A 22,349-nucleotide genomic window follows, 5' to 3' on the forward strand; every position below is an offset into this window, starting at 1 on the left:
ATTTGTTCGTGTTGCTGTCATCATTGCTCTTGCTATTGTTGTTGTTATTGTTGTTGATGTTGTTGTTGTTGTTGTTGTTGTTGTTGTTGTTATGGATGTTGTCGTTCTTGGTTGCAAGATTTATGCATGAAGTCCCGCTTATCTGCTTGTTCGTCAACATATCGAGGCATCCAAGCATCAAATGTGTTGTGTTGGTGGTTGGAAACATACATACTCGTAGCTAGAAAGGGAGTGACATTTCCTTTGGTCACAGCTGGATATGCCCAGATCAGCGATAACTAAGTTATGGAAGCGCACAAAAATACAGAAAATCCAAAAGAAACAAAATTTCTTTCAAAAATGAACTCATATACATAGATATTTATTTTGCATTATAGAATTGCAGATATGCAATCTTTAAAAACAATTCTGCACAATTAGTGTTTTTTGTTTGTTTGCTTTTTCTATTAAACTAATGATTTAATTCAACGTTTTAGCTGCTCACCTATCACCTATTACTATTACATCAACCACAACTTGTAGTTTCGGGCTTAACTCCGAACGTAGAAAATATATATATACTTTGTGGCCTCTGAATGTTATATACTCGTATTTGTTTATTCTCAAAGCTCGATCATAGCAAGAGTCAGGCATACAAGTTATTATAAAGGTACGATTATGTATTTGACGAATTCTTAAACAAATTCAAGTAACAGTTTAACTGTTTTGCTGATGAATATGACATGAAAGCTAATCTAAGCAAGTTTTCTTTTTTGAAAATAAAAGATAGTTATATTTAAACAAAGTCCAATACAATTTTAAAGTCATATAATTATACATACATAGAAAATGAGGGGCAACGCATGCATACACCACTGTTGCCTCAGTCTAAAGCTCCTCAGCTCCTTATTAGACCTCAAAATTATGTTGTCTTTACTGCACTTTATCATAGGTAGGTAGTTTATTTTAATCTCAAATTGTATTGTCCTGCGTTGATGTGGACTTAAAGAAAGCGCCAATTTGCACTGAAAAACGCATTAGAGGTACCAGAGAGTTGGTTTCTGTGCTATGATGGTTAGTTTTTTGCAAATCGCCAGCTCAACTAAATACAGCCTTCACTGTCAGAGCTGCTTTAGTTATAAACAATTAATTATCTTTAGAAATACACACATCCAGTATATTAAATGTTGTCATTACATTTTATTTTAGTGCACTCTTCAATTAATACTCAACTGCTTTCTAAAAACGAAAGCTCGTCAATGCTTGTACTCACAGATTCTACCTCCATCTGCTGGTCCCCATAAAAGTAGAAACTGTCATCGAATGCCTGGCTGATTAAGACAAAATCGACAGTACTTTGTCTTCTCGCCTGGCATTGAACGTGCAATCCTGGGTACCTTGGTGCGACGAACATGTAACCAAAGATAAGGCAGGTGGCGAACTAGAAACTTGAGTAGCACCACAAGCGGTGCATCTGCAGTCCACAGCCAAAAAGGATAAATACCAATTGCAGCCACAGCGCTCAGAATGTGCAACACGATGCCACTGACCATGGAGGACCTTGTCAAGAGCACGTGTCGATATGTGCTATTTTATTTAGGGATGCACGGAAGTATTTCGAAAAGAATTTACGGGAACCTGTATTGAGATATAAATCTGGTCAGAAATAAATGCGAAAAATTACAAAAATTACATGTGAAATGTTTATGTTTAATGATAAACCTACTTTTAATTTTTGTAATAATAACAAAACTCTTGAAACATTTTATCAGGAGGGAACCTTGCCTACAAATAAGAATAATGAAAGTAAGATTAAATTTCTAGTGTCAGATATTACTTTGAAAATTGTAGTATTCAAATAAATGATAATTAGGTGCACAAGTTAATGGTTTTAAATATATAATTATTAGCTAATAATTGATTTCTTGTCCAACACATTAGTGCAACCTATAATTTTATTTTGAAAATTATGTTTCAAAATATAACTAGACATCTGAATTCGAATTGAAGCAAAACTAAGTACATAGTATCAGAAGAAACTTAGTTCCCTAATCTTTTCATTATTATCCAAGGATGGCTTTGCATCGTTCGTGGATCCCAAATGGTGGCCAGGAAGATTCATAGAAGATAGAATAGTAAGGTAGCAGTGAGCTTGAAAAGTTTGCAGCCCATCAAAAAGAAGGGATAAAAAAACCTTTGTATCTTATTTGGTACAGTGGATACCATTTTGTTTAATTTAAACATTATGTCGGCACTTTTGCTTTTGCAATGTCTATGCAATAAAGCTTCGAAAACTAGAGTACATATGAATCATATTTGTATAAATAAATGTATGTATAATCTGAACATTTGGAATTTGTTGAAACACAATTAATTTGTATTTTGAATGGAGCACATTTTTAAGGAAAATCGATTTGGTTCGACTGAACGTTGAAGCTTTCTCCAGGCTGTAGATTACTCTGCTTTTATTAATAAACCCGTCTTCCCTATAACAGTTATTTAAATAAAAGTTATCTTTATATTGTTTTCAAAATAGTTTGCAAAAGTTTTTAGAATTTAATACCAGCTATGGCGACTGTGGCCTAGACAAGTAAGCAAATGGAAATAAATTAGGCTAAGTCAGTGTCTTCAGGGTAATGATTAGATCGAGCAATATCTGAAGAGCTGATAAGAGAAAGCGACGAATTTCTCTGTAGTGGTATCGCTGGTCACACGTAGTCTAGCTGTGATGTCGTGGGAGTTTGATTGCGTGAAAAACAATATTCAATGGCAACAAAGGAGCTTGCACGTGGCCACACACATGCCCCAAGCCCAGACTCCAATTGTGCTGGCCAATCCGAAAGGAAAGGGGATGGGAACGAGAACTGGCTGTCCCAGCCCCAGCGACTACGACAACGACAAAGGCTGGCACAAAAGAAGTGGCAGCCCTGTCGCAACTGCACCCGAAAGGTGACCAGGAAGTTGCAGAATATGACAATATTGCTTTTGATTTATGATGCCATAAATTCATTTTTGTTTTTCGCTCACATTTCGCCCGGACTGGCTTGTTATACGCTCTACTACATGCGACTGCGGCTGCTGTTGCGGCTAAGAGTGCGAGTGGGACTGCGACTGCGACTGCGACTGCCATTTGTTTCCGCTTGTTCTTGGCCTTCTTGGAGGCTCTGGTGGGCTATATTGGATTATAAATACTTTTAGCAGGCAATTCCAGTCGAAAGTGCTAAATCTTCTTGCAAGCACCCGCGCACTGCATCCATTGCCAACCAGCGCTGACAGTTTGAAGTCGCTGGCAATTCGACCTTAACAAATTTGTTTCGATGGCTCTCGTCTGTGTGTGTGTGTGTGTGTGTGTGTATAGATGTGAGTGCGAGGATGCTGTCCACGCATCATGTGAGCAGTCTTATGCATGCATGTGCGTGCGTGTGTGTGTGTGCGTCTGGAACGGAGCGGAGCCTGCTCAGCAGGAGGCACATTAGGGCGACACACATGAAACTATCGCTCAGCGATTACAAGCAATTTTGTGGCAATTGGAAGCGCAGGCAACTGTGAAATGCCAGGCAGTCGTGCCTGTTGTTGTCCTGTGAATGTGCATGTGCCTTGGCCTGTACCTGTGCCCGTGCCCGTGCCCGTCCAGCAACGGGCAGGCGAGTGCCAAGTAATCTGATAATGATTATCACCTGCTGACAAAGTGCTGCCAACATTAATGACAGCGCCGGCTTCGTGGCTCCTTGCAGCAATGAGCTCCAACATTTGCCCAACATGCCACTTACAGGACTCTCATAATCATCGCTGGGGAAGGCACACAAATTTCGATTAGTTGACAATTACAGCAAATTCATTTCTACATTTGACATTCAATTGGTTGGCGGTCATAATTGGCTACACATACACATACACATACGGGTATTTACATAGTACTCGTAGATAGAAGCTTAATCTTACACATTCATGCACGTACGAGTACTGGGTACTACCTGGAGCCAAAACAATTGACAGGTTAAACAATAATTGCTTTTTAAACTGATATCTCCACATGATTCGCGCTTGAGTTGACTTTGTTGCCACCTCGCTGCTGCTGCTGCTGCTGTTGTTGTTGTTGTTGTCGTTGTTGGGTGTGAAGCTCTGCATGAATAATAAATAAAACTGCAGACTGCAGTCTGCTCTGCTCAGCTCAGCTCAGCTCAGCTCGGCTCCGGCATCATCCAACAGTCAACAGTCCACATCAACGCCAACGCCAACGCCAACAGCAGTCGAAAATGAAATCTCCCGTGTCGTCATGAATTTCAATTGGCAATTTTAAAACAAAAGAGCGAAATTCGTCAGCACCGCCAGCAATAGCGACAATTATACTCGTACCAGCATGGGTTTGTAAAGCTGGTTTTAGTTAGATTCGACCAGAGGTTGGCTGGTTAGTGTCCTGCGGGGACAGATGGCAGCAGAAGGTTGAAAGACTGTCGACTGCCCTTAATTGTGCCCATTTAGTTGAACTTAATTGGAGCGCACTACCTACGGCTCCACATCCACATACGAGCCCAAGGGGGAATGAAAACATTTGTAATAGCCAGCCACCTTGTTTGTTCTAGTCAAGAGTTCTTCGCCACATCACATGTGTGTGACATGTGTTGCAGAGCACGAAAGTATGGCTGGGAAACCAACACATTTTCTTCCTCATATTCTTCTCCTAAATCAGTAGAGTCTTGACCAGCGACCTTGCTAAAATGTGTCCTCATAGGAGACACAGTGATGGACACTTCTTTCTTGACTGGGTTGGTTACTAAGGCTGCAAGTAAATTAAAAACAACATTAAACACGGTATCTTTTCTATTAGTGCGAGATACATACTTGTACATACATAAAGGCCATTATAATAATTAATCTACGTCCGTTGGTCATTCGTTTCATGGAACTTTCATTTTACACTTAGTAATAATTAGTTGGAAGCCATACTATGCTTATATTTAGAACTTGTGGGCAGCTGCGGATTACTTTTAAAGCGTTCGTCCTAAGGAAGTGAAGTGCATTTAATAGAGATTTCAAGTAATGCAGCTAACTATGAGAAGTATGAAGAATGAGAGCTTATGGTTTCCTGTCCTGGTTTCATTTGCCGACACCTGGAAAACATAGAAGATCTGCAAACTAATATAGAAATACCTGTCATATGCTCGTATGCTGATGGCCTGCTCTGTCGACTTTTAGGTTCCCCCGACAATAATGCCGACAGATACGCCACTGTCCACCTGGCCACAATGTAAAGACAACAGAATTGAAATGAAATGAATCAAATTGAAAAGCCAGCGACAGTTGTTGTGCACACATCACACACACATATATATATATATACATATGTATGTATATACGAACACACACGGATCGAGAGACGTGTGAAAAAATGCTGCCGCTCGAATGTTGAATGACTGACTTGCCGCCTGCCAATTCGACAAGACTGTTTGCGGCTGTCACAAAGGGGGGTTGGGGGGGGGGGGGGGGGGGGGTGGCGCCTGTTATTTGAATATGGCAGCGATTTCAGATGCCAACAATGGCATCAACTGGCAGTCGGGAGCGGAGTAGGCAGAACAACATACATACGTAGTTGCTGCCGCTTTCGCTCGATGCATTTGCGCCCCTTCCCCTCCAAAACTTTGTCCCTTTGTCGACCCTTTGCCCCCTCAGCCATCAGCCATCAGTCTTCGGCTCAAAGCGCATTGTGCGCGCTGGCTGTCGATACTGAATGCGTCGTTGTAGTTTTTGTGTGTGTGCATTTTTCAATTTATATAAACAAAACATTTTAATTTCAGAAATTTAATTAAACAACACACACGATGGCAATGTCGATGCCGGTACCGATGCCGATGTCGATGACGATGTCTATGTCGGCGGTGCGCCACGCTGGTGAGCCACGATGGGGCCAATAAAGGTGTCCGAGGCGGAATGAGGCAGTAGGGATGGGCGAGGAACACTTAAAGTGTGCCAAACGCTTGTTGGATGGCATGCGAACTTTAAATCGCAGATCCTGGCCAGAGGCGCGAGCATCGGTGTGAGAGCGTGTGCGTATGTTGCGTGCCAACTCGTGCTCAGCATGCGACCGGCTCATTAGAGGCACAAATCGCTGTCAAGCGAAGTCAAACCGGTTTGGTAAGCTACCTAAGCTGGCGCGCTCCCCATGGCGCCATGGGCCGATGGGCCGATGGGCAGATGGGCATGGATGTGGACCAGATTCTCATTTCTGAACTAATTAATTCGAAGATTCGCTCCGCATGCGAGCGAAAGTGTGCCACGGCTATGTCCACGGCCAGTGCCACAGATTTCCGTTCAACCCTTTCTGGCCTGACCGTGTGTGTGTGTGTGTGTGTGTGTGAGTGTGTAAGTATGTGTGTGACTAGCTACGAGCTACAAATTTACATGCATACTAATGAACAAATACCGGAAACCTTTCGCTTAATTAATTACCAAATGGGAAGATGAAGATCAAAGCGATTAAAAATGCACACACAAAAACACACAGACACACACACACACACACACACACACACACACACACACACACACATACACTGATGTGTGTATGTGTTGGTTGTTGTTCCTGCTGTCTTACAGTCAAGTAGACACGAATACGGACACGGGTACTGATGCGGATACGGACGCCACCGCCCAACAAAAAGGTGCCACTGCCGCCCGAATGCACGAAGGCGAAACAAATCCGTTTACTCATAATTCATTAATTTCTATATTTAGATTTGTGTGCCCAACTGGTTTTGCAAAAGCTCACACCAGTGCCTGATGTGTCCTTTAGCAGTATTCATCACAGGAAGGTGCTTTAGATGTGGTCCTTACCTACTACAATTTAAATAGTTTATAAAATGGAATATAATAGTCGTACGTCATAGGCAGGCCTGTGTCCCGTTTTTTGATACTCAATATATAAAGTTCAGATCCCAACATAGATCACTGGTTATACCGAAATGGTTAGAAACTTGAAACAGTTCAACAGCAAAAAATCAAAATACTTTTTAAAAGAACATAGCCTGGAGGCCCTTTTGGTCTATTAAATGTATCTTTCGAATTATAGTATATTTGTAATAGTAAAAGAAATGTTTAAATACACTTTCCGCATATACTATACAAGAATATTACGTTGTCTTTAAATATTTAAAAAGGTGTTTCTGGTTTTCATTTTAAACTGTTATCTTTAAAATGGAAAATGAATTTAATTCTGTCCGAAAGTAATTTCTCATTACAACCAATCCATGCATTTTCATAATTGTGGCACTTCACTAATAAGTTGACTAGTTACAAGTATGTCTTATGTTTTAGAGAGAAAATGTGATAACCGTTAGGAGGCCTCGCAGAAAATACCATTATACAAGACTTAAATGAACAATAAGTCTTGTCAATTAGTCTTGTACTCTTCTGAAATTCCAAGCTTGCCTTAAGTTTAGTGACACAAGGCTTAATATTGTGTAAACTTTAAAAAAGCCTTTCTCAAATTCTGAAACTTCCACGGTTCCTTTCTTTTAGATCGTAAAGAAGGGTTCGAAATGTACACATCAATTCTTTTTAGGAACTAAATAGGAAACATTTGTGAATTTTCGGCGCTTATGGTCTACATGCAGCAACCAACAAAAAAAATATAAATTTGATTATTTATTATTTAGAAAAAAAATACAAATATTTACAAAGGCCTATAACAATAATTGGAACACAAATTAAGACCCATAATGTGAGTGTTTCTTAAGAATTTTGCAACAAACAAATTTAAAATTAAACAATAAGACTATTGAACCGATTTCTTTTATACCTACTTGTATATAGGTATTATGTAGCTGGAAAATTAACTACCTATACATCATTGAACTCATAGGAAAAGCATGCTCTTTAAAAGTACGAGTTGGCCACATAAAATAATCAAAGGACCTATTGCACAGGATGTGCAATTCTTAAATACTAAAATATAACAGATATATTTATTGGTTCCTAGACCTGGAACGCACAGAGGAAGAACATTTCTATGATCTGGGGTTATGCAATATAGAAACGGATGCCGCTTTTTTATTCTTATTGATTGATGTGTGCAATTACAAGGCTGACGATATTTGTTTAACACTTCTCGATGGGCGGAATGGTAATCAAATAAATCAGTTAATTAAACTAAAGATACATTTGCAGCGGTCCAAATATCTTTAGAGACCACAACGAGCACGAGCACCGTTCGTTCATTATTGTTAGTCGTTCAGATAGTTTTGGAGGACTAAAACCAAGCATAATAATAAGCTTATATATTCTAATATAGTTTACAGCAAAAACTATGCAAAACAGGCAGATAACAGGAAGAAGAAGGTATGCTGTCCGGCCGTCTGTATGAGAATCGATAATATCTATGTCATAATAGCAGGGAACACCAAACTTGGTCAGTAGATGCGTATTATCGGTACACCAAGCAAGTTTATAACAAGCCATTTGTAGCCTTCTTCTAGCACCGATTTCAAATTAAATGTATTAAAATCGGCTAACTATACAATATACTTATCAAGAGAATTATTGATATAACAAGGTTTATTTTAGTTGCATAGCTGAAGCGGAAAAAATTGTGGGTGTAGGGTTTTCAAGAATCGAGCGATTTTACTCGTTTTATTTCGTGGATAGCCGGATTAGGGGCTGCCGTAATGATTGCTAGGATGCATTTTTCTAGGGCCTCGTTAGTGCCAACTAATTTGCATTATATAAACAAAACTTTCCAGTTCGCACCTTGATATCAGCATACATACAAGTAGTATATTTCTAATCCTGAATAAGTAATAATTGAATAACGATTCTGAAAACTATTTGAATTGGGACCAGTGCACTGTCAATTAATAGCTATTTTTGGAATTCTTAAAACCATATTTTCTATACGTTCTTCTAGAAAGTTTCTAGTTATACTCGTAATATTGAGGGACTGTTTAGAACTATCATTACAAACATCGATGTTACCAGCTGGTAAAATGCCATTCTGTGTTAACTTCAAATCTAATTCGGTTTTGATTTAGATATAACCATTTCGAACAGGCGAAGGCACATTAAACAGCCCCAAGATATGAGACTGCAATCCAAGATAAAAATGTTATAGATACAAATGCAGTTACAAATGATTTAATTAAAAATTTATTTTGAAATGTGCTTCAAAATGTTTTTGATGTTCCTGTTAAATATATCCTTTTATTTTTTTTTTTCATGCATAAATTGCGCAAATAAAAGTTATCTATTTAATTTAAATATTTATTTTTTATAATTCGATAATCGTGTTTAAGAAACTTGTCCGTCATACATACGAGTATATACAAGAATAGTTGCCAACACGGTAAATTTATTCCATCAACAAGATTTATTAAATAACTATGCCTTCCCCCAAATGAGATCCTGGCTACGCCTATGATCAGTGCAACATTTAATAAAAGAACGTCCCAAACAGATGTTGGTCTGTAGAAAGTTTGCATGTATTAGTAAATAAATATCTCTTCAGAAGATAATACTTGTTGATTTCACGAAATATTTGCCCAATTACCAGATAAAAATCATAACATTATTGCAAAATATCACTTGTTTTTCGGAAGAAACTCTCATCAAACTAGAGCGGGTTGTTTTTCTTATTTGTACATTAAGAGAAATTTTATATTTATTTTGCTTTAAAGAGAAAAACATAAGCTATTCCTGTGCCAATATATAGTAGAGAGGCTGCGAAGAAAAGATAATTACGTATTTATTATTGAGTTCCGAGTATTTGTTGTTATAAAGCCAGAAGAAAGTGACTCCATAACTGACAAGTCTCACACTTTTATGACCGTAGTACGAAAATAGCTGCCTTGGAAGCCCCATCAGAGACAGGGGAAGGGCCTAATTCCTGCAGCTCCATGAGTGGAATTCAATTACGTTGCAAATTTAAAGTGCAGTAATAGAGTTAGCGCAACTTCTACCTGCACATGCAGAACGCCATAGAACGTTGCCGAACGACTAAAAAGCTGTCTAAAAAACAACCCAATGGGGAGTACCAATGTACGAGTACTCGTATGTGGGGGAATGCAGGATGCGGCCAATCGATAGGGTACAAAATCAATTTTGCCGCACAAAGCAACGAAATTTAATTTTGCTACATAATCAAATGGGCCATAAAAAAGGTCAACGTGTAAAACAATGCGTGCGAATGCATCAGCACAGGAGGCAACAACAGTATCAACAACAGTAACAAAGGCGTCCACAGTGGCATCATTTGATGACTTTATTGCATGTTGCTGTTGCCAACAAAGTAACAGCAGCAGCAGCAGCAGCGGCAGAAGCAGCAACAACAACAACAACATTTGCTTTTAACGTTAATTTATGCAACTTTTGTCAAACGTTTTCAGTTTGTTTGTATGCGTGTGGTTGTTTCTGCGCCACCAGCCACCAGCCACTAAGCGCCAGCCACCAACCAATACCCTCCAGTTCCAAAATGGTGTTTATTCGCTTACTGTTCGCACTGGTAGCTCACTATGTTCCTGTTTTTCCCGTCTAGTGTGTACATACATACTGTTGTATCTTAAAATCTATGCGAAATGAATATAATGGTGTAAATTATTTATTGCTTCGGTTAAACTCTTTGAACAAATTCCGAATCAAATCTGCAATCCGCATTCTTCGAATCGAAATTGCGCAAATATTTTGACAACTAGTCGGACCGACTATAATTGTACATAAAAATTAAGGTTTTACTTATGTAGGAAGTACTATTAAATGGCTTGTTTCCTTGATTGTAATTTTCTATTTTATCATTATCCTAATATTACCTTGAATGCATGTAGCTCCTATATATTAACGAGTATGTGTACGAGCAGATTATACGCGTATAATATAAATGTTATATTGTCAACCTCCTATATATGTCTTCATGCTAATGTATTTTTTTATGAACGGCTTTTCATTGAGCTTTTTAATTTTTTGCGATCCAATTTATTCATTGTTCTCAATAATTTCTGGACTAGTTAGCCCGTTACAAAACTTGGTGGACTTACAACATGCACTTTTGACACAAAAGCATGGCTTTGAATTGGCTTTGAATTTCTTTAAGCAATAATTTTTGTTCTAACACCAACTACAAAACTTTTAAATAGTTGGGTAAGTTCAAAAATAAGTGTCTTCAAAACATTAATACGAGTAATAAACCATTTCCAGTACGATTTCATCTAAGGATACTTCACAGCAACCGATCACTTATTTGAGAACTTTATTCAATTTGCGGTTCCATTTTACATTTTAGATTAAAATTTAATCAAAAAATTTCAAAAATATTTAAAAATGTTAGCTGGTATGGCATAGTTCGCTAAAAACGATTGGTGGTAACATACATAAATACTTATAAGCAAGTTGTAAGTGTTAAAGTCTCGTACTTGCTCGAGGAACTGGTGGGTAAGCACACAATTGTTAGTTGGCGGTAGGTTGGTTGTCGACACTGTCCTCTTGCCAGTTGTTTGTTGTGGGGGCCTTTTACAGAAACTGATTGGCTGTACCTTCTGTGAGGCAACTGAGGCATTACCTTGTCCATTGGTGTATACAACTGTCTCAGTTATGTCTGTGCGTAGGCGTAGCTGCGTGCACCTGCATGTACTATACATGCAGGATTGTGCTTGTGTGTGTTTGAGTGGGTTTTGTTTGCTTGATATCGGATGCACTTCCGTTGTCACACGACAACAGCAACAACAACAATGCCAGCAATTCAATGAAGCGCTCTCATCAAAGCTTGGGCAGCAACTGCCACAACTCTCACCCACATCTCTCACCCACTTTGTCATGCAGCTATGGACACACATACATGCTATATACGTCTATACATTCAAACATACATATGTACAATATATTTATGCAAGCCGACATTCCTAAGCAATCAGAACGGTCCTCACTGTCGCACAGTGGGACCATCATTCTGTACTGATCTATTGCTGTATTGCTTCCAAAATGGCAACAAATGTGAACTATATTATTTAATATATATTTAATTTACTTGAAGAGGTAATTAATTCCTAGAGAGCTATTTCGTTAGGGACAAGGTGAAATTAATATTTTAACATAAGGTTTAAAAAACCATATAATTGTGCTGTTTTCTTACCTTCGATAATACATTAAAAAGTACTTATATATCTTTCTTGATATGGTCCGTCTCCACATATTCTCTGTGTCCATCAAAAAGAAGCTTCAAAACTCCGAATAGAGAAAAATTGCTGATGGACACTGCGATTAGAATTTGTCTTGTGATTTTAATCATGGTCTGCAATTCGTCCTTTTGGGTGTAACAAACTAAATACAAATACTAAATATATATATATATATATATATATATATATATATGTATGCACGGGGTATGTTTTCGGGACACTTTTATAATAAAACACGCATTTTGGAGACTTTTGCATGATACAGGGACTGTCCCAGAAATAATTTGTGATATACCGCATATTTTGGGGACAAATTTAAATATCAGCATACAGATCGAAAATAGAAGATAACGAATGTAACAGCTCCATAATGGATATCATCCAGATACATATGCCACCAAGAAGGTCACTATATATACGCTCTAAATAACGTTTTTATGCATGTTAAAATTTCATTTTTTATATGTAGGATATATTTTGGGGGCATATACATTGACTCCATTTTATACCTGAAAAGTTATAGTATCTTTCGTCTTTTTTGGCCAGTTTTAATGGAATGAATTGTATGTTGTATATTGGCTACAAATTAATGCGGTTTAGTTGCAATAAATGCATTTTTTTAATGGTCAAAGTTATCATATTTGTATAAGGTGACTACCCTGAACGGGGGAACACAGGAATGGAACATATATATAGAGCTATTATTTCAGGGCTTCGGGACACATTTTTACCAGGGATGTGAAACACTATAATGAACAGCATAATATATATAAAAACTTGCTAGTATTATTTATACCTGCCAACAAGTTATGTAAATGCAATTCAGTTGTATTACTTTTGCTGTATATAATTTTATTATTTGACTTATGGCCCACTATATTTCTATTGGTGATATTTTACGTCGTCAGCACAAATTACAAATTTGTTTTAAATATCCAATTTAATGTGGAGGAACCAATGTAATTATTCGAAATTATGAACTTGTGCATGTATGTTTATGAATTAATTCAATATATTAGTATATTAGGATTTAGGGAGGTGAGAAATATAACATACAGAAGAAGGCGTGACAGACTCCAAAAAGTATATATATTCTTGATCAGGATGAGAAGACGAGTCTGTTGTTGGTTGTTCGAGCTCTTATACTTTTTGAGATCTTTGCGTTCATACAGAAGCACGGACAGACGGACGGACGGACGGACATGGCTATATCGACCCGGCTTATCATTCTGTCATCCATCTTTGTCCAAAATTTTGTGTCTCTAGCTCTTATAGTCTCTGAGATCCTGGTGTTCATACGGAGGGACAGACGGACAGACAGACAGATATAGATCGACTCGTATTGTCATGCTGATCAAGAATATATATGCTTTGTGGTGTGTGCCACGCCTCCTTTTGCCTCTTACATTTTTCAGCTCCCGCAAACCTATAAAAACAAAAAATACTCCATATTTTTATGTCACAACTTATTTCTTCAAAGGCAAGAATATGTACTGCATACAATAAGCTGTGAGCCACTGTATGTGTATTGTGGACAATCGAACACTGTTGTGTAATTTGTAATAGTGCGCTATGGTTTTAAATGATAAATCAAATTTTAAAAACAACTGCAAGTCATTGGATTGGTCTTATTGTTCTTCTTTCATTCACTTTATTTCATCATTTATTTCAGAAAGCTGGAACAACCAAAGTTGGTATGTAGGAGAATCTCCTAGGTCCGAGAAAGGAAAAATTTTGTTATTTTTAATTTTCCATCCCTTTCTACGCTACAGAATTTCGTCAATAGCGTCCACATTTCAAATGCTACCTAAGCCAAACTTTGCATACATAATTTATATATAATTATCTACTGTTGTTCAATTTTATTCAATTTGGTCAGTAAACACCCACCCCGCATATAACTCAGTGACGGAAGTTTACCTGGGTACAGGGTATTACACTGCGGGCTTGCTGGAATGCAGCGTTCTCTCTTGTTATTGCTAGACAAAATGCCAAAAATTTACAGTTACCGTCGCTAGGCAACGACTCGGTAAGCGACAGTAAAGCGGAAACTGAAAACGGACTACGCATATTTTGCTTCGCATTCCGGCAGATGTATGCACATTGCACATTGGGCCAGAAAGCCGATTTTTGAGCATAAATTCGAAACTTGAAATTTAGTACTTGTACTTGTAATGACATGCATAAGAACTGTGCTAAATTTTGGACCGATCCGACCACGCCCACTCCTATCCCCAATGAACAGAGAGAGAGAGAGAGAGACGCTACAGCCGAACGAGCCCGACAGTAAAATACCCTGTACTCCAGCAAAAAAGAAAAAAATATTTTAAAATATCTTCTAAACATAATTTATAAATAAATGTATCTAATTAATAAAAAAAAAAAAAAATATATATATATTTAATCCTTGGGACTGTGTGCTTGTGAGTCTGTTTACGTGATGTCCCCAACTATTTAATATTTGTTTTATTTGTTTTATATGCGAGTTGAAAGCCTTATTTCTATATTTTGAAATCGTTGAATACCAAGTAGTATATCTAGCAATTTTGAATTTGTAGCCCAAAATTTGAAATCGATCGGACAAAATTTATAACACAAACTTTTTATTGGAAAACAAGAAAGGAATGCTAAAATCGAGCAGGCTCAACTCTTAATTACCCTGTACCACCCCACAAAAAAGAAATTAAATTAATTAATTAATTTAATTAAATTAATTAATTAAATTAAATATAAAATATTCTATACATACATTTACATCATGAATCGTGTGTATGCGTGTTTGTGTACTTGTACATACATATGTGTGTATGTGTGCATTGGGCCTGGTTATATGGCTATAACTTTTTTTCTGATCAACCTATCATAATGAAAGTTGGTATACGGATATATATATCGCAGACTTAATGTGACCAAATTTTAGTTCAAAATTCCAAGAATTACGGGAGTTATAGGAAATCGTGAATAAGGTGGGTGTGGGGGGGGGATCAGAAAAAATGAACAAACTCGTCCTTTCTCGGGCTCAGGAGAATCTAGATACCAAGTTTGGTTATTCTAGCTCTTATACTTTGATAGATTTGGTAGTCACATCCAATTAGTGATTATATATCTGTATATCAAGTTTCATTACAATAGGTTGATTACAAAGAAAGTTATAGCCATATAACCAAGCCTAAGCTCTGTCCGCAGCTGTATTTGTTGCTGATTTGACATAATTATTTAATGCACACATATGATGTAATGTAAATGTAAATTTATGTATGGAATATTTTATATTTAATTTAATTAATTAATTTTTTTTTAGTAAATTTTTTGTGGGGTGGTACAGGGTATTTAAGTGTTGAGCCTGCTCGACTTTAGCATTCCTTTCTTGTTTTTTTTTTTTTTAATTTCTATAAATATTCTACACACATGTACAGAGTATTTTAATGTAGGGACAGCCCCTATTCCACTTGTTTTATTTCTTCCGCCAAATAAAAAATGCCAAGGCCACGCTAAATCAGTGCTAGAAGCCTAACGTTAGAGAAAGAACGTTAAAAGTAGAGCTGAAATACATATATGAATACCCAACTGCGCGCGACACATGCTTTGGTTGCCTTCTCTTTCTTTGGCGACACAGTGGATATTTCTCAGAGGATATTTATTAAAAAGTAAACAAATTTTTAAGTGTTTTGAAGAATTTTCGATAACAATATATTGTCGGAAAAAAAACTCAAACTCGTACTTTCTCTTCGGTTATTCTAAGACTTATACTTTCTGAGATCTTTGAGTTCATACAGACATATGTACATATGTATTTTATAATTTTTTTGATGCTGACACATATGTACATACATACACGCATAGAATCACAAAAACACAATTACTATGTAAATGCTCAGTTATAATCCATCAAAATTTTTCTTTTATAATATTACAATTTCGTTAAAATTCTATAATTATTATACGAAAGAAAAGTTGTTAGAGAAACAAATTCACTACAGTACTTCGCCCACATCTGGACACATACATACATGTGTATGTATAACTTGGTGCCGGAACTTAGTCTGGGAACAGGGTATTTTACTGTCGGCCTTGCTCGACTGTAGCGTTCTTCCTTGTTTTAATATTAATATGCGTATAAATTACTCGTGAATAAACTTTTACAATTATAATTATTCGTGCAAATGATTATTCTTATCATTGATGACAATAATTGTTGCCAAAAATGCTAATGGCATTGAACAAATAAGTAAGTTTTTTATTTGAATCAATCTTAAATTATATTATCTTAAAATGTAATTAGCAAATTAAAAAAGATGCAAGTCTCCTTTATATTATACAATATATCTATTGCAAACAATTTGTTGACATACTGTACATTCGTACCAGTGTGCACTGCACTGGAATGGCCTTGAATGAATAGTAAAGAATAAAAGAACCGTTAGAATTGTCAGCTCTGCCTTCTCTGCATTGTTTGATGATCAGTAAGCAAGTGAACGTCATAAAAATCGGTTGTGTTACCTTCTTCGGAACTAAAAATGTTTTACTTAATAAAGTGCGGAAAGTTGTACGTTTTTGAGAAAAAGAAATGTAAAATAATATCAAAAAACATTTGTTTAACAAAAATAAATGGAGCTACTTTTGAAGCAGAAATTATTAATTCCAGTGGTAAGTTGCATCGTAAATTTGATCATACTAACATGCACACATACTTATATACATTCGTATGTACATATTTACGTTTATGTAGAATCAAAAGAACTTCTCGAAGGCCTATGCAAAAAGATGAATGAGGCGTTATACAGTAAGTATAAAATTTTTTTCACCGATATAAAAGAGTGGCAAACAAAAACTAATTTTTAATTAAATTTTTCCATTTTAGAGGCCAAGAGCAAAACCTCTGATGGTGGCGTTAACAAAGAAAACATTCAAAAAGATTCTGGTAAGGTATCTTGATTATTATAAATAAAGTTAGATGTAATACTAATATTTTAATTTATATATCTCCTATTTTAGTTAAACAAAAATTGTCTTACAGCAGTGAAGTAAATAATAATGAAGTGGAACTTTATAAAGAATTAGGTAAGTAAATTACTTGAGTAATATTGCTGTAAGCAAATATTTCAAGAAAATTGGCAGTACTAAAGGGAATTTAAATTTCAGAGGGCCAAACCTCTGATGGTGGCGTTAACAAAGAAAACATTCAAAAAGATTCTGGTAAGGTATCTTGATTATTTTAAATAAAGTTAGATGTAATACTAATATTTTAATTTATATATCTCCTATTTTAGTTAAACAAAAATTGTCTTACAGCAGTGAAGTAAATAATAATGAAGTGGAACTTTATAAAGAATTAGGTAAGTAAATTACTTGAGTAATATTGCTGTAAGAAAATATTTCAAGAAAATTGGCAGTACTAAAGGGAATTTAAATTTCAGTGGGCCAAACCTCTGATGGTGGCGTTAACAAAGAAAACATTCAAAAAGATTTTGGTAAGATATTTCGATTATTATAAAGTCGACTGTGTTACTAATTTTTAATTAAATTTTTCCACTTTTAGAGGCGATTGGAGCAGATGGCTTCGACCCCATTCTGAGTAAGTTAATAGATAAATCATAAATATAAGTTACAAATAGTTAAAACTGTTAAAAATTGCAAGAAAATCTGTGAAAAACTAAATATAATAAGTGAAAAAGTTAAAGTTGAGTTTACCGCCTTTAATTATTAAATTTAAGTTCGAAATCCATACTGCAGCGTACTCACATAGGGCATCTATGTTTAAAATTTGGTGTTATGTAGCTCTTGTACTATTTCAGTTCTAGATTTGTATATAAACGGCATCACGGAAAATCCTTAATAGTAGCGTAATGGTGGAGGGGGGGGGGGGGGGGGAGTAGGTGAGATCCAGTTGTTCATTTGGACGGGCAGACATGACTCAATGGACTAATCTCGTCACGCTGATCATCAATAATATATATTTGTAGGGTCTGTCATCTTCTGCATGTTACATTTTCACTTTGCACAAACCTAATAAGTATTCGCTTTTTTCATTTTATGTATAGAGTATAAAAATGTCACTAATCCATAAAATACCCCGTGCGTCTACGAAATATTTCTTTCGTAATAAGTGAACAGAGTGTTTATAGCCTGTTTTTTTTATAGTTTTATAAGATACGTTAATTTTAAAATGTTAATTTAGAAAGCTTAATAATCATTTTTAATAGATTCTACAGAACATTCAGAAATTAGTTCAAAAGCAGTTAGTGGCTATACCGACACTTTGGAATCACTCGGACTTAATTGGCCAGAATCTGCAACATACGATGGCATCAACTCATCATTAACAATAAACGAGTCATTTTCATATGAAGCTCAAGTACCTCTTTTTGATCTTAGAGATGTTGAAATACCTACAGCAAAAACACAAACAAAGAGCAAAAGACACTTTTGTATGTTCTGCAAAAAATTGCAAACAAAATTTGCTCGACACTTACAAAACGTTCATATGAATGAACCAGATGTTAAGAAATTTATGGTTCTTTCAGCTAACGATCCCAATCGAAAAATTCTAATTGATTCTATTCGGAAAAAGGGAGATTTTATCCACAACACAGATCAAATCTATAACGAAGGTATTATAATAGCACCTCGCCAAAACCGAATTAATTCTCGTAATGGTCCACATGATTTAATAAGTTGTAAAGGTTGTCTTGGCTTCTTTCGGAAATCGACAATTCGTTGCCATATTCGCAACTGCCGTGTTTTTCATCCTAATGGTTCGAAAAACATGTTAAGGGATGGACGCAGCAAAACTGGCTATATGCATAAAGCTGCAAATGACATATTGCGTCGAAAAGTTGTTCCAGTTTTAAATGACGATGATATAACGAGAAATTTATTATATGACCATTTGATCGTATTATTGGGAAATGCAGAATGCATGAAGTATAATGCATTACAACATGATATGATTCGGTCTCATTTAAGAGTATTAAGTAGATTGGTAATAGAATTAAAACAACAGTCGCAAGGCCAAATAAAGGAGTTAAAGGATGCCATTCATCCCAAACATCATGAACTTATGATGTCTAGCATTCGAACTGTTTCCCAGTGGGATAACGAACTTTTGCTTTTTAAAACCCCATCGGTTGCTACAAGTCTAAGCTCATTGATAAAAAAATGTGCAAAAATATTATTGACACAATGTATAATAAATCAAGATGAGATAAATAAAAAATTAGTAAATGATTTTATTGTCTTATGGGAAACCGAAATACCTGTAAACATAAACAAAAAAGCAATCGAGGACCAAGCCAAAAAACGTCGAGCTGTAAAAACAATTTTACCTTTGAAAGAGGATATTAAAAAACTCTTTGATTTTGTTAACAAAAAATCCGCCGATGCGCTGAATGTTTTGAATAAGAAATTCGATTTTGAAGCGTGGAATAGTTTGATACGAAGCACATTAATAAGTCTCCAAATATTTAACCGTCGTCGGGCTGGAGAAATAGAACGATTGAGCATTGAAAATTATAACACCGCTCATGCAATGGAAGAAAATATAGACAAAGATGTTCTAAATAAACTGACAGCTAAAACGAAACAAATTGCAATGCAATACAAAAGGTTGACTCTTCGAGGAAAATTAAATAGAACAGTGTCAGTACTTCTTACTCCCTTTGATTGTTTTTGTATCGATATGATCCTCAAACACCGCAGCGAAGCTGGTGTCGATGAAAAAAATTGTTACATATTCAGCGTTGCAAGCCCGAAATCACTTGGGAAAGAGTACATTCGTGCTTGCCCAATTTTAAAACAATTTGCTTATGAATGTGGTGCCAGCTGCCCAGAAGCCTTGAGGGGCACAATGCTTCGCAAACATTTAGCAACATACACTTCTATGCTAAATGTTGAAGATATTCAGATAGACCGACTCGCGAATTTTATGGGCCATCATAAAGAAATACATAAAAATATTTACCGTGTCCCCGCTACAATTGCGGAAATTACAGAAGTGTCCCAAATGTTAATGGCAGCCATTGGGAATAGCCCCGAACGGAATAATAAGAACCCAAAGCCCGGTAAGTTTCTATGTCTAGCAAAATTAGGCACAATACGTCACATATATTACTCTAACTTACATATTCTCATTAGGCGAATAAAATAAAATCCTAATTGAATTAAAAATTTTTTTTTTTTTAGCAGGTGAACTTTATGAGAAAGATAATTGTGCACAAGACATCGAAAATGAAGGTACAATATTGAAATTTTTAGATAATTGAATTGTGTATGTGTGTGACTGGGTACATGTATGTTATATATAGTATATCACTTAGGGACCCGATCAAGCTCTTGGCCATTGATTTTCATTATTCGTCGAAAAGACCTGAGACTCCTTTACAGTTTCATCTCCGGGCCCTGAAAGATATACTATAAGTCATATATGAACCATACTTAAAAAAAAAAAAATTGAATTCAATTTTACAGCTGAACCTTTTGAGGATTCTGGATCCGAATACATCGACGAAAATGAGTCTGAAAAGTCAAAAGAGGAAATAGTTGAGTCGCAGCCAAATCGAAAACGCCGCAGTAGTAAGAACAAAAAACTATAACATTATACAAATATAAACCAAATTTTGAATGCATGAATTGTATTTTTATTATTAATTTTACTAATCTGATTTAATTTTGTATATAGCATCTCCTTTTGGAAAGACACAACGCATTCGTTGGTCGCCACCTGAGCGAAAAGAGATGGAAGAGGCTTTCGGCAATTTCAAATCGTTGAAAAGATTACCTAGTTTGGCAGAGTGCAATAGGGTTATTGCTGCATCTCAATATTTAAAGCGTCGTACTCCAGCACAGCTTAAGTCATGGATTGACAATCAGCGAAAGGCTGAGTCAAGAAAAAAATCAAAATAATTTTATAAAAAGAATTGCATTACGGAAATGCTAAAACAAAAATTAGTTTACACTTTATAACTTGATACTTTTATATGTTTAACAAACAAAAATGAATGAAAATGTATTCTTTATTTTAAAAGTTTATGAAAGAAAATCATTTTTTTAGAGTTTAAACTAGTAGCATTACCGTAATGTAATTCTTTTTTATAAAATTATTAATATTTTTTTCTTACTGGAGCCTTCAGTAAACAATCAACCGTTAATTGTCAACGGAAGTCTCCGATAAAAAAAAACAATATTAATAATTTTATAAAAAAGAATTGCATTACGGTAATGGTACTATACAAATTTGTTTGCACTATAAAACTTGATACTTTTAGATGTTTAAATAAAAATTTTATGAAAATAATTGCATTACGGAAATGCTACTACAAAATTTTTGTACACTTTAAAGTTTGATACTTATAGATGCTTAACAAACAAAAATGAATGAGAATTTTATATAATTTTATAAAAATGAATTGCATTACGAAAATGCTACCAAATTTTGATTGATACTTTTAGATGTTAAGCAAACCAAAATGAATGAAAAGTTTTTCTTTATTTTATAAGCTTATTAAGAAATTACATTTTTAGAGTACAAACAAAGAACTAAGACTCCTGCTGGATCCTCATTAATTAATCAATTACTTTGTCATGTATTCCAAGTTTTGTGTTCAAATATATTACATTTTCACAAATGCACAACAAAACAATTTGAAAAAATTGTTTAAAAATTTGGCTTATGTTGGGGATAATCACTTAATTATTTTCAAATATATCCATACATGATTTCAGAAACATATTGTTGTCATAAGGGTAGCTTCAAAATATTTATAAATTTGAAGGACTAATAAACATATAAAACCATAAAAATAATTGCTTAAGTTCCATTTAAATTTTAAGGACCTTTTTTTTATTGAGTGATGTCCTTATAAAGTACACCGAGCATGTTGAAATCAAACGTTAAAATTCAAATCCATCAATCCCATTGAATTAGCTAAATACATACATATATCAAGAAAATTTTATTTAATTATTTTCTATGTCCTAAAGGTATATATTAAACTCGAGAGTATAAGTATATCATTTAAGGTTCGTTTCATATTATTATTCTAGGCTCCGAAAAATATACGTTAAGCATAATGAATATATAATCATTAAAATTCAAACCTGGTTTTATTTCAATATACATATACATACATATATATGTATACATTTAGGGGACATATTTCATTTCCAATATACTTGTATATATTGAGTATAATGAAATGTATGTAACCGTTAAAATTC

The 22,349-nt window shown here is 35.4% G+C and overlaps 1 protein-coding gene across 2 annotated transcripts; it reads left to right on the forward strand.

The window, feature by feature from the left end:
- The first annotated feature begins 16,515 nt into the window (after positions 1–16,515).
- LOC115626843 lies at positions 16,516–21,082 on the forward strand. 2 transcript variants are annotated; one of them, XM_030522331.1, is made up of 11 exons: positions 16,516–16,781; positions 16,864–16,917; positions 16,996–17,055; positions 17,130–17,195; positions 17,277–17,330; positions 17,405–17,470; positions 17,552–17,605; positions 17,674–17,709; positions 20,316–20,366; positions 20,601–20,705; positions 20,812–21,082. In XM_030522331.1, the coding sequence occupies exons 1-11, from the start codon at positions 16,652–16,654 to the stop codon at positions 21,033–21,035; spliced, it is 900 nt and encodes a 299-aa protein (XP_030378191.1). In that variant the 5' UTR covers positions 16,516–16,651; the 3' UTR covers positions 21,036–21,082. The 2 variants fall into 2 exon arrangements, with proteins under 2 accessions (XP_030378191.1, XP_030378190.1); XM_030522330.1 differs by lacking the exons at positions 16,516–16,781; positions 16,864–16,917; positions 16,996–17,055; ... (3 more) ...; positions 17,552–17,605; positions 17,674–17,709 and adding an exon at positions 19,476–20,194.
- The last annotated feature ends 1,267 nt before the right edge of the window (positions 21,083–22,349 follow it).

Source organism: Scaptodrosophila lebanonensis, unplaced genomic scaffold, assembly GCF_003285725.1.
Source record: "Scaptodrosophila lebanonensis strain 11010-0011.00,11010-0021.00 unplaced genomic scaffold, SlebRS2 tig00000089-arrow-pilon, whole genome shotgun sequence".
Lineage (NCBI taxonomy): Eukaryota > Metazoa > Arthropoda > Insecta > Diptera > Drosophilidae > Scaptodrosophila > Scaptodrosophila lebanonensis.

Excerpts from the sequence above, each read along its gene's own strand:
- LOC115626843 (XM_030522330.1), top strand. The coding sequence starts at position 19,663 with ATGGAAGAAAATATAGACAAAGATGTTCTAAATAAACTGACAGCTAAA. Across the intron at positions 20,367-20,600 it reads ACAAGACATCGAAAATGAAG|CTGAACCTTTTGAGGATTCT; the intron begins GTACAATATTGA and ends TCAATTTTACAG. Across the intron at positions 20,706-20,811 it reads AAATCGAAAACGCCGCAGTA|CATCTCCTTTTGGAAAGACA; the intron begins GTAAGAACAAAA and ends TTTTGTATATAG.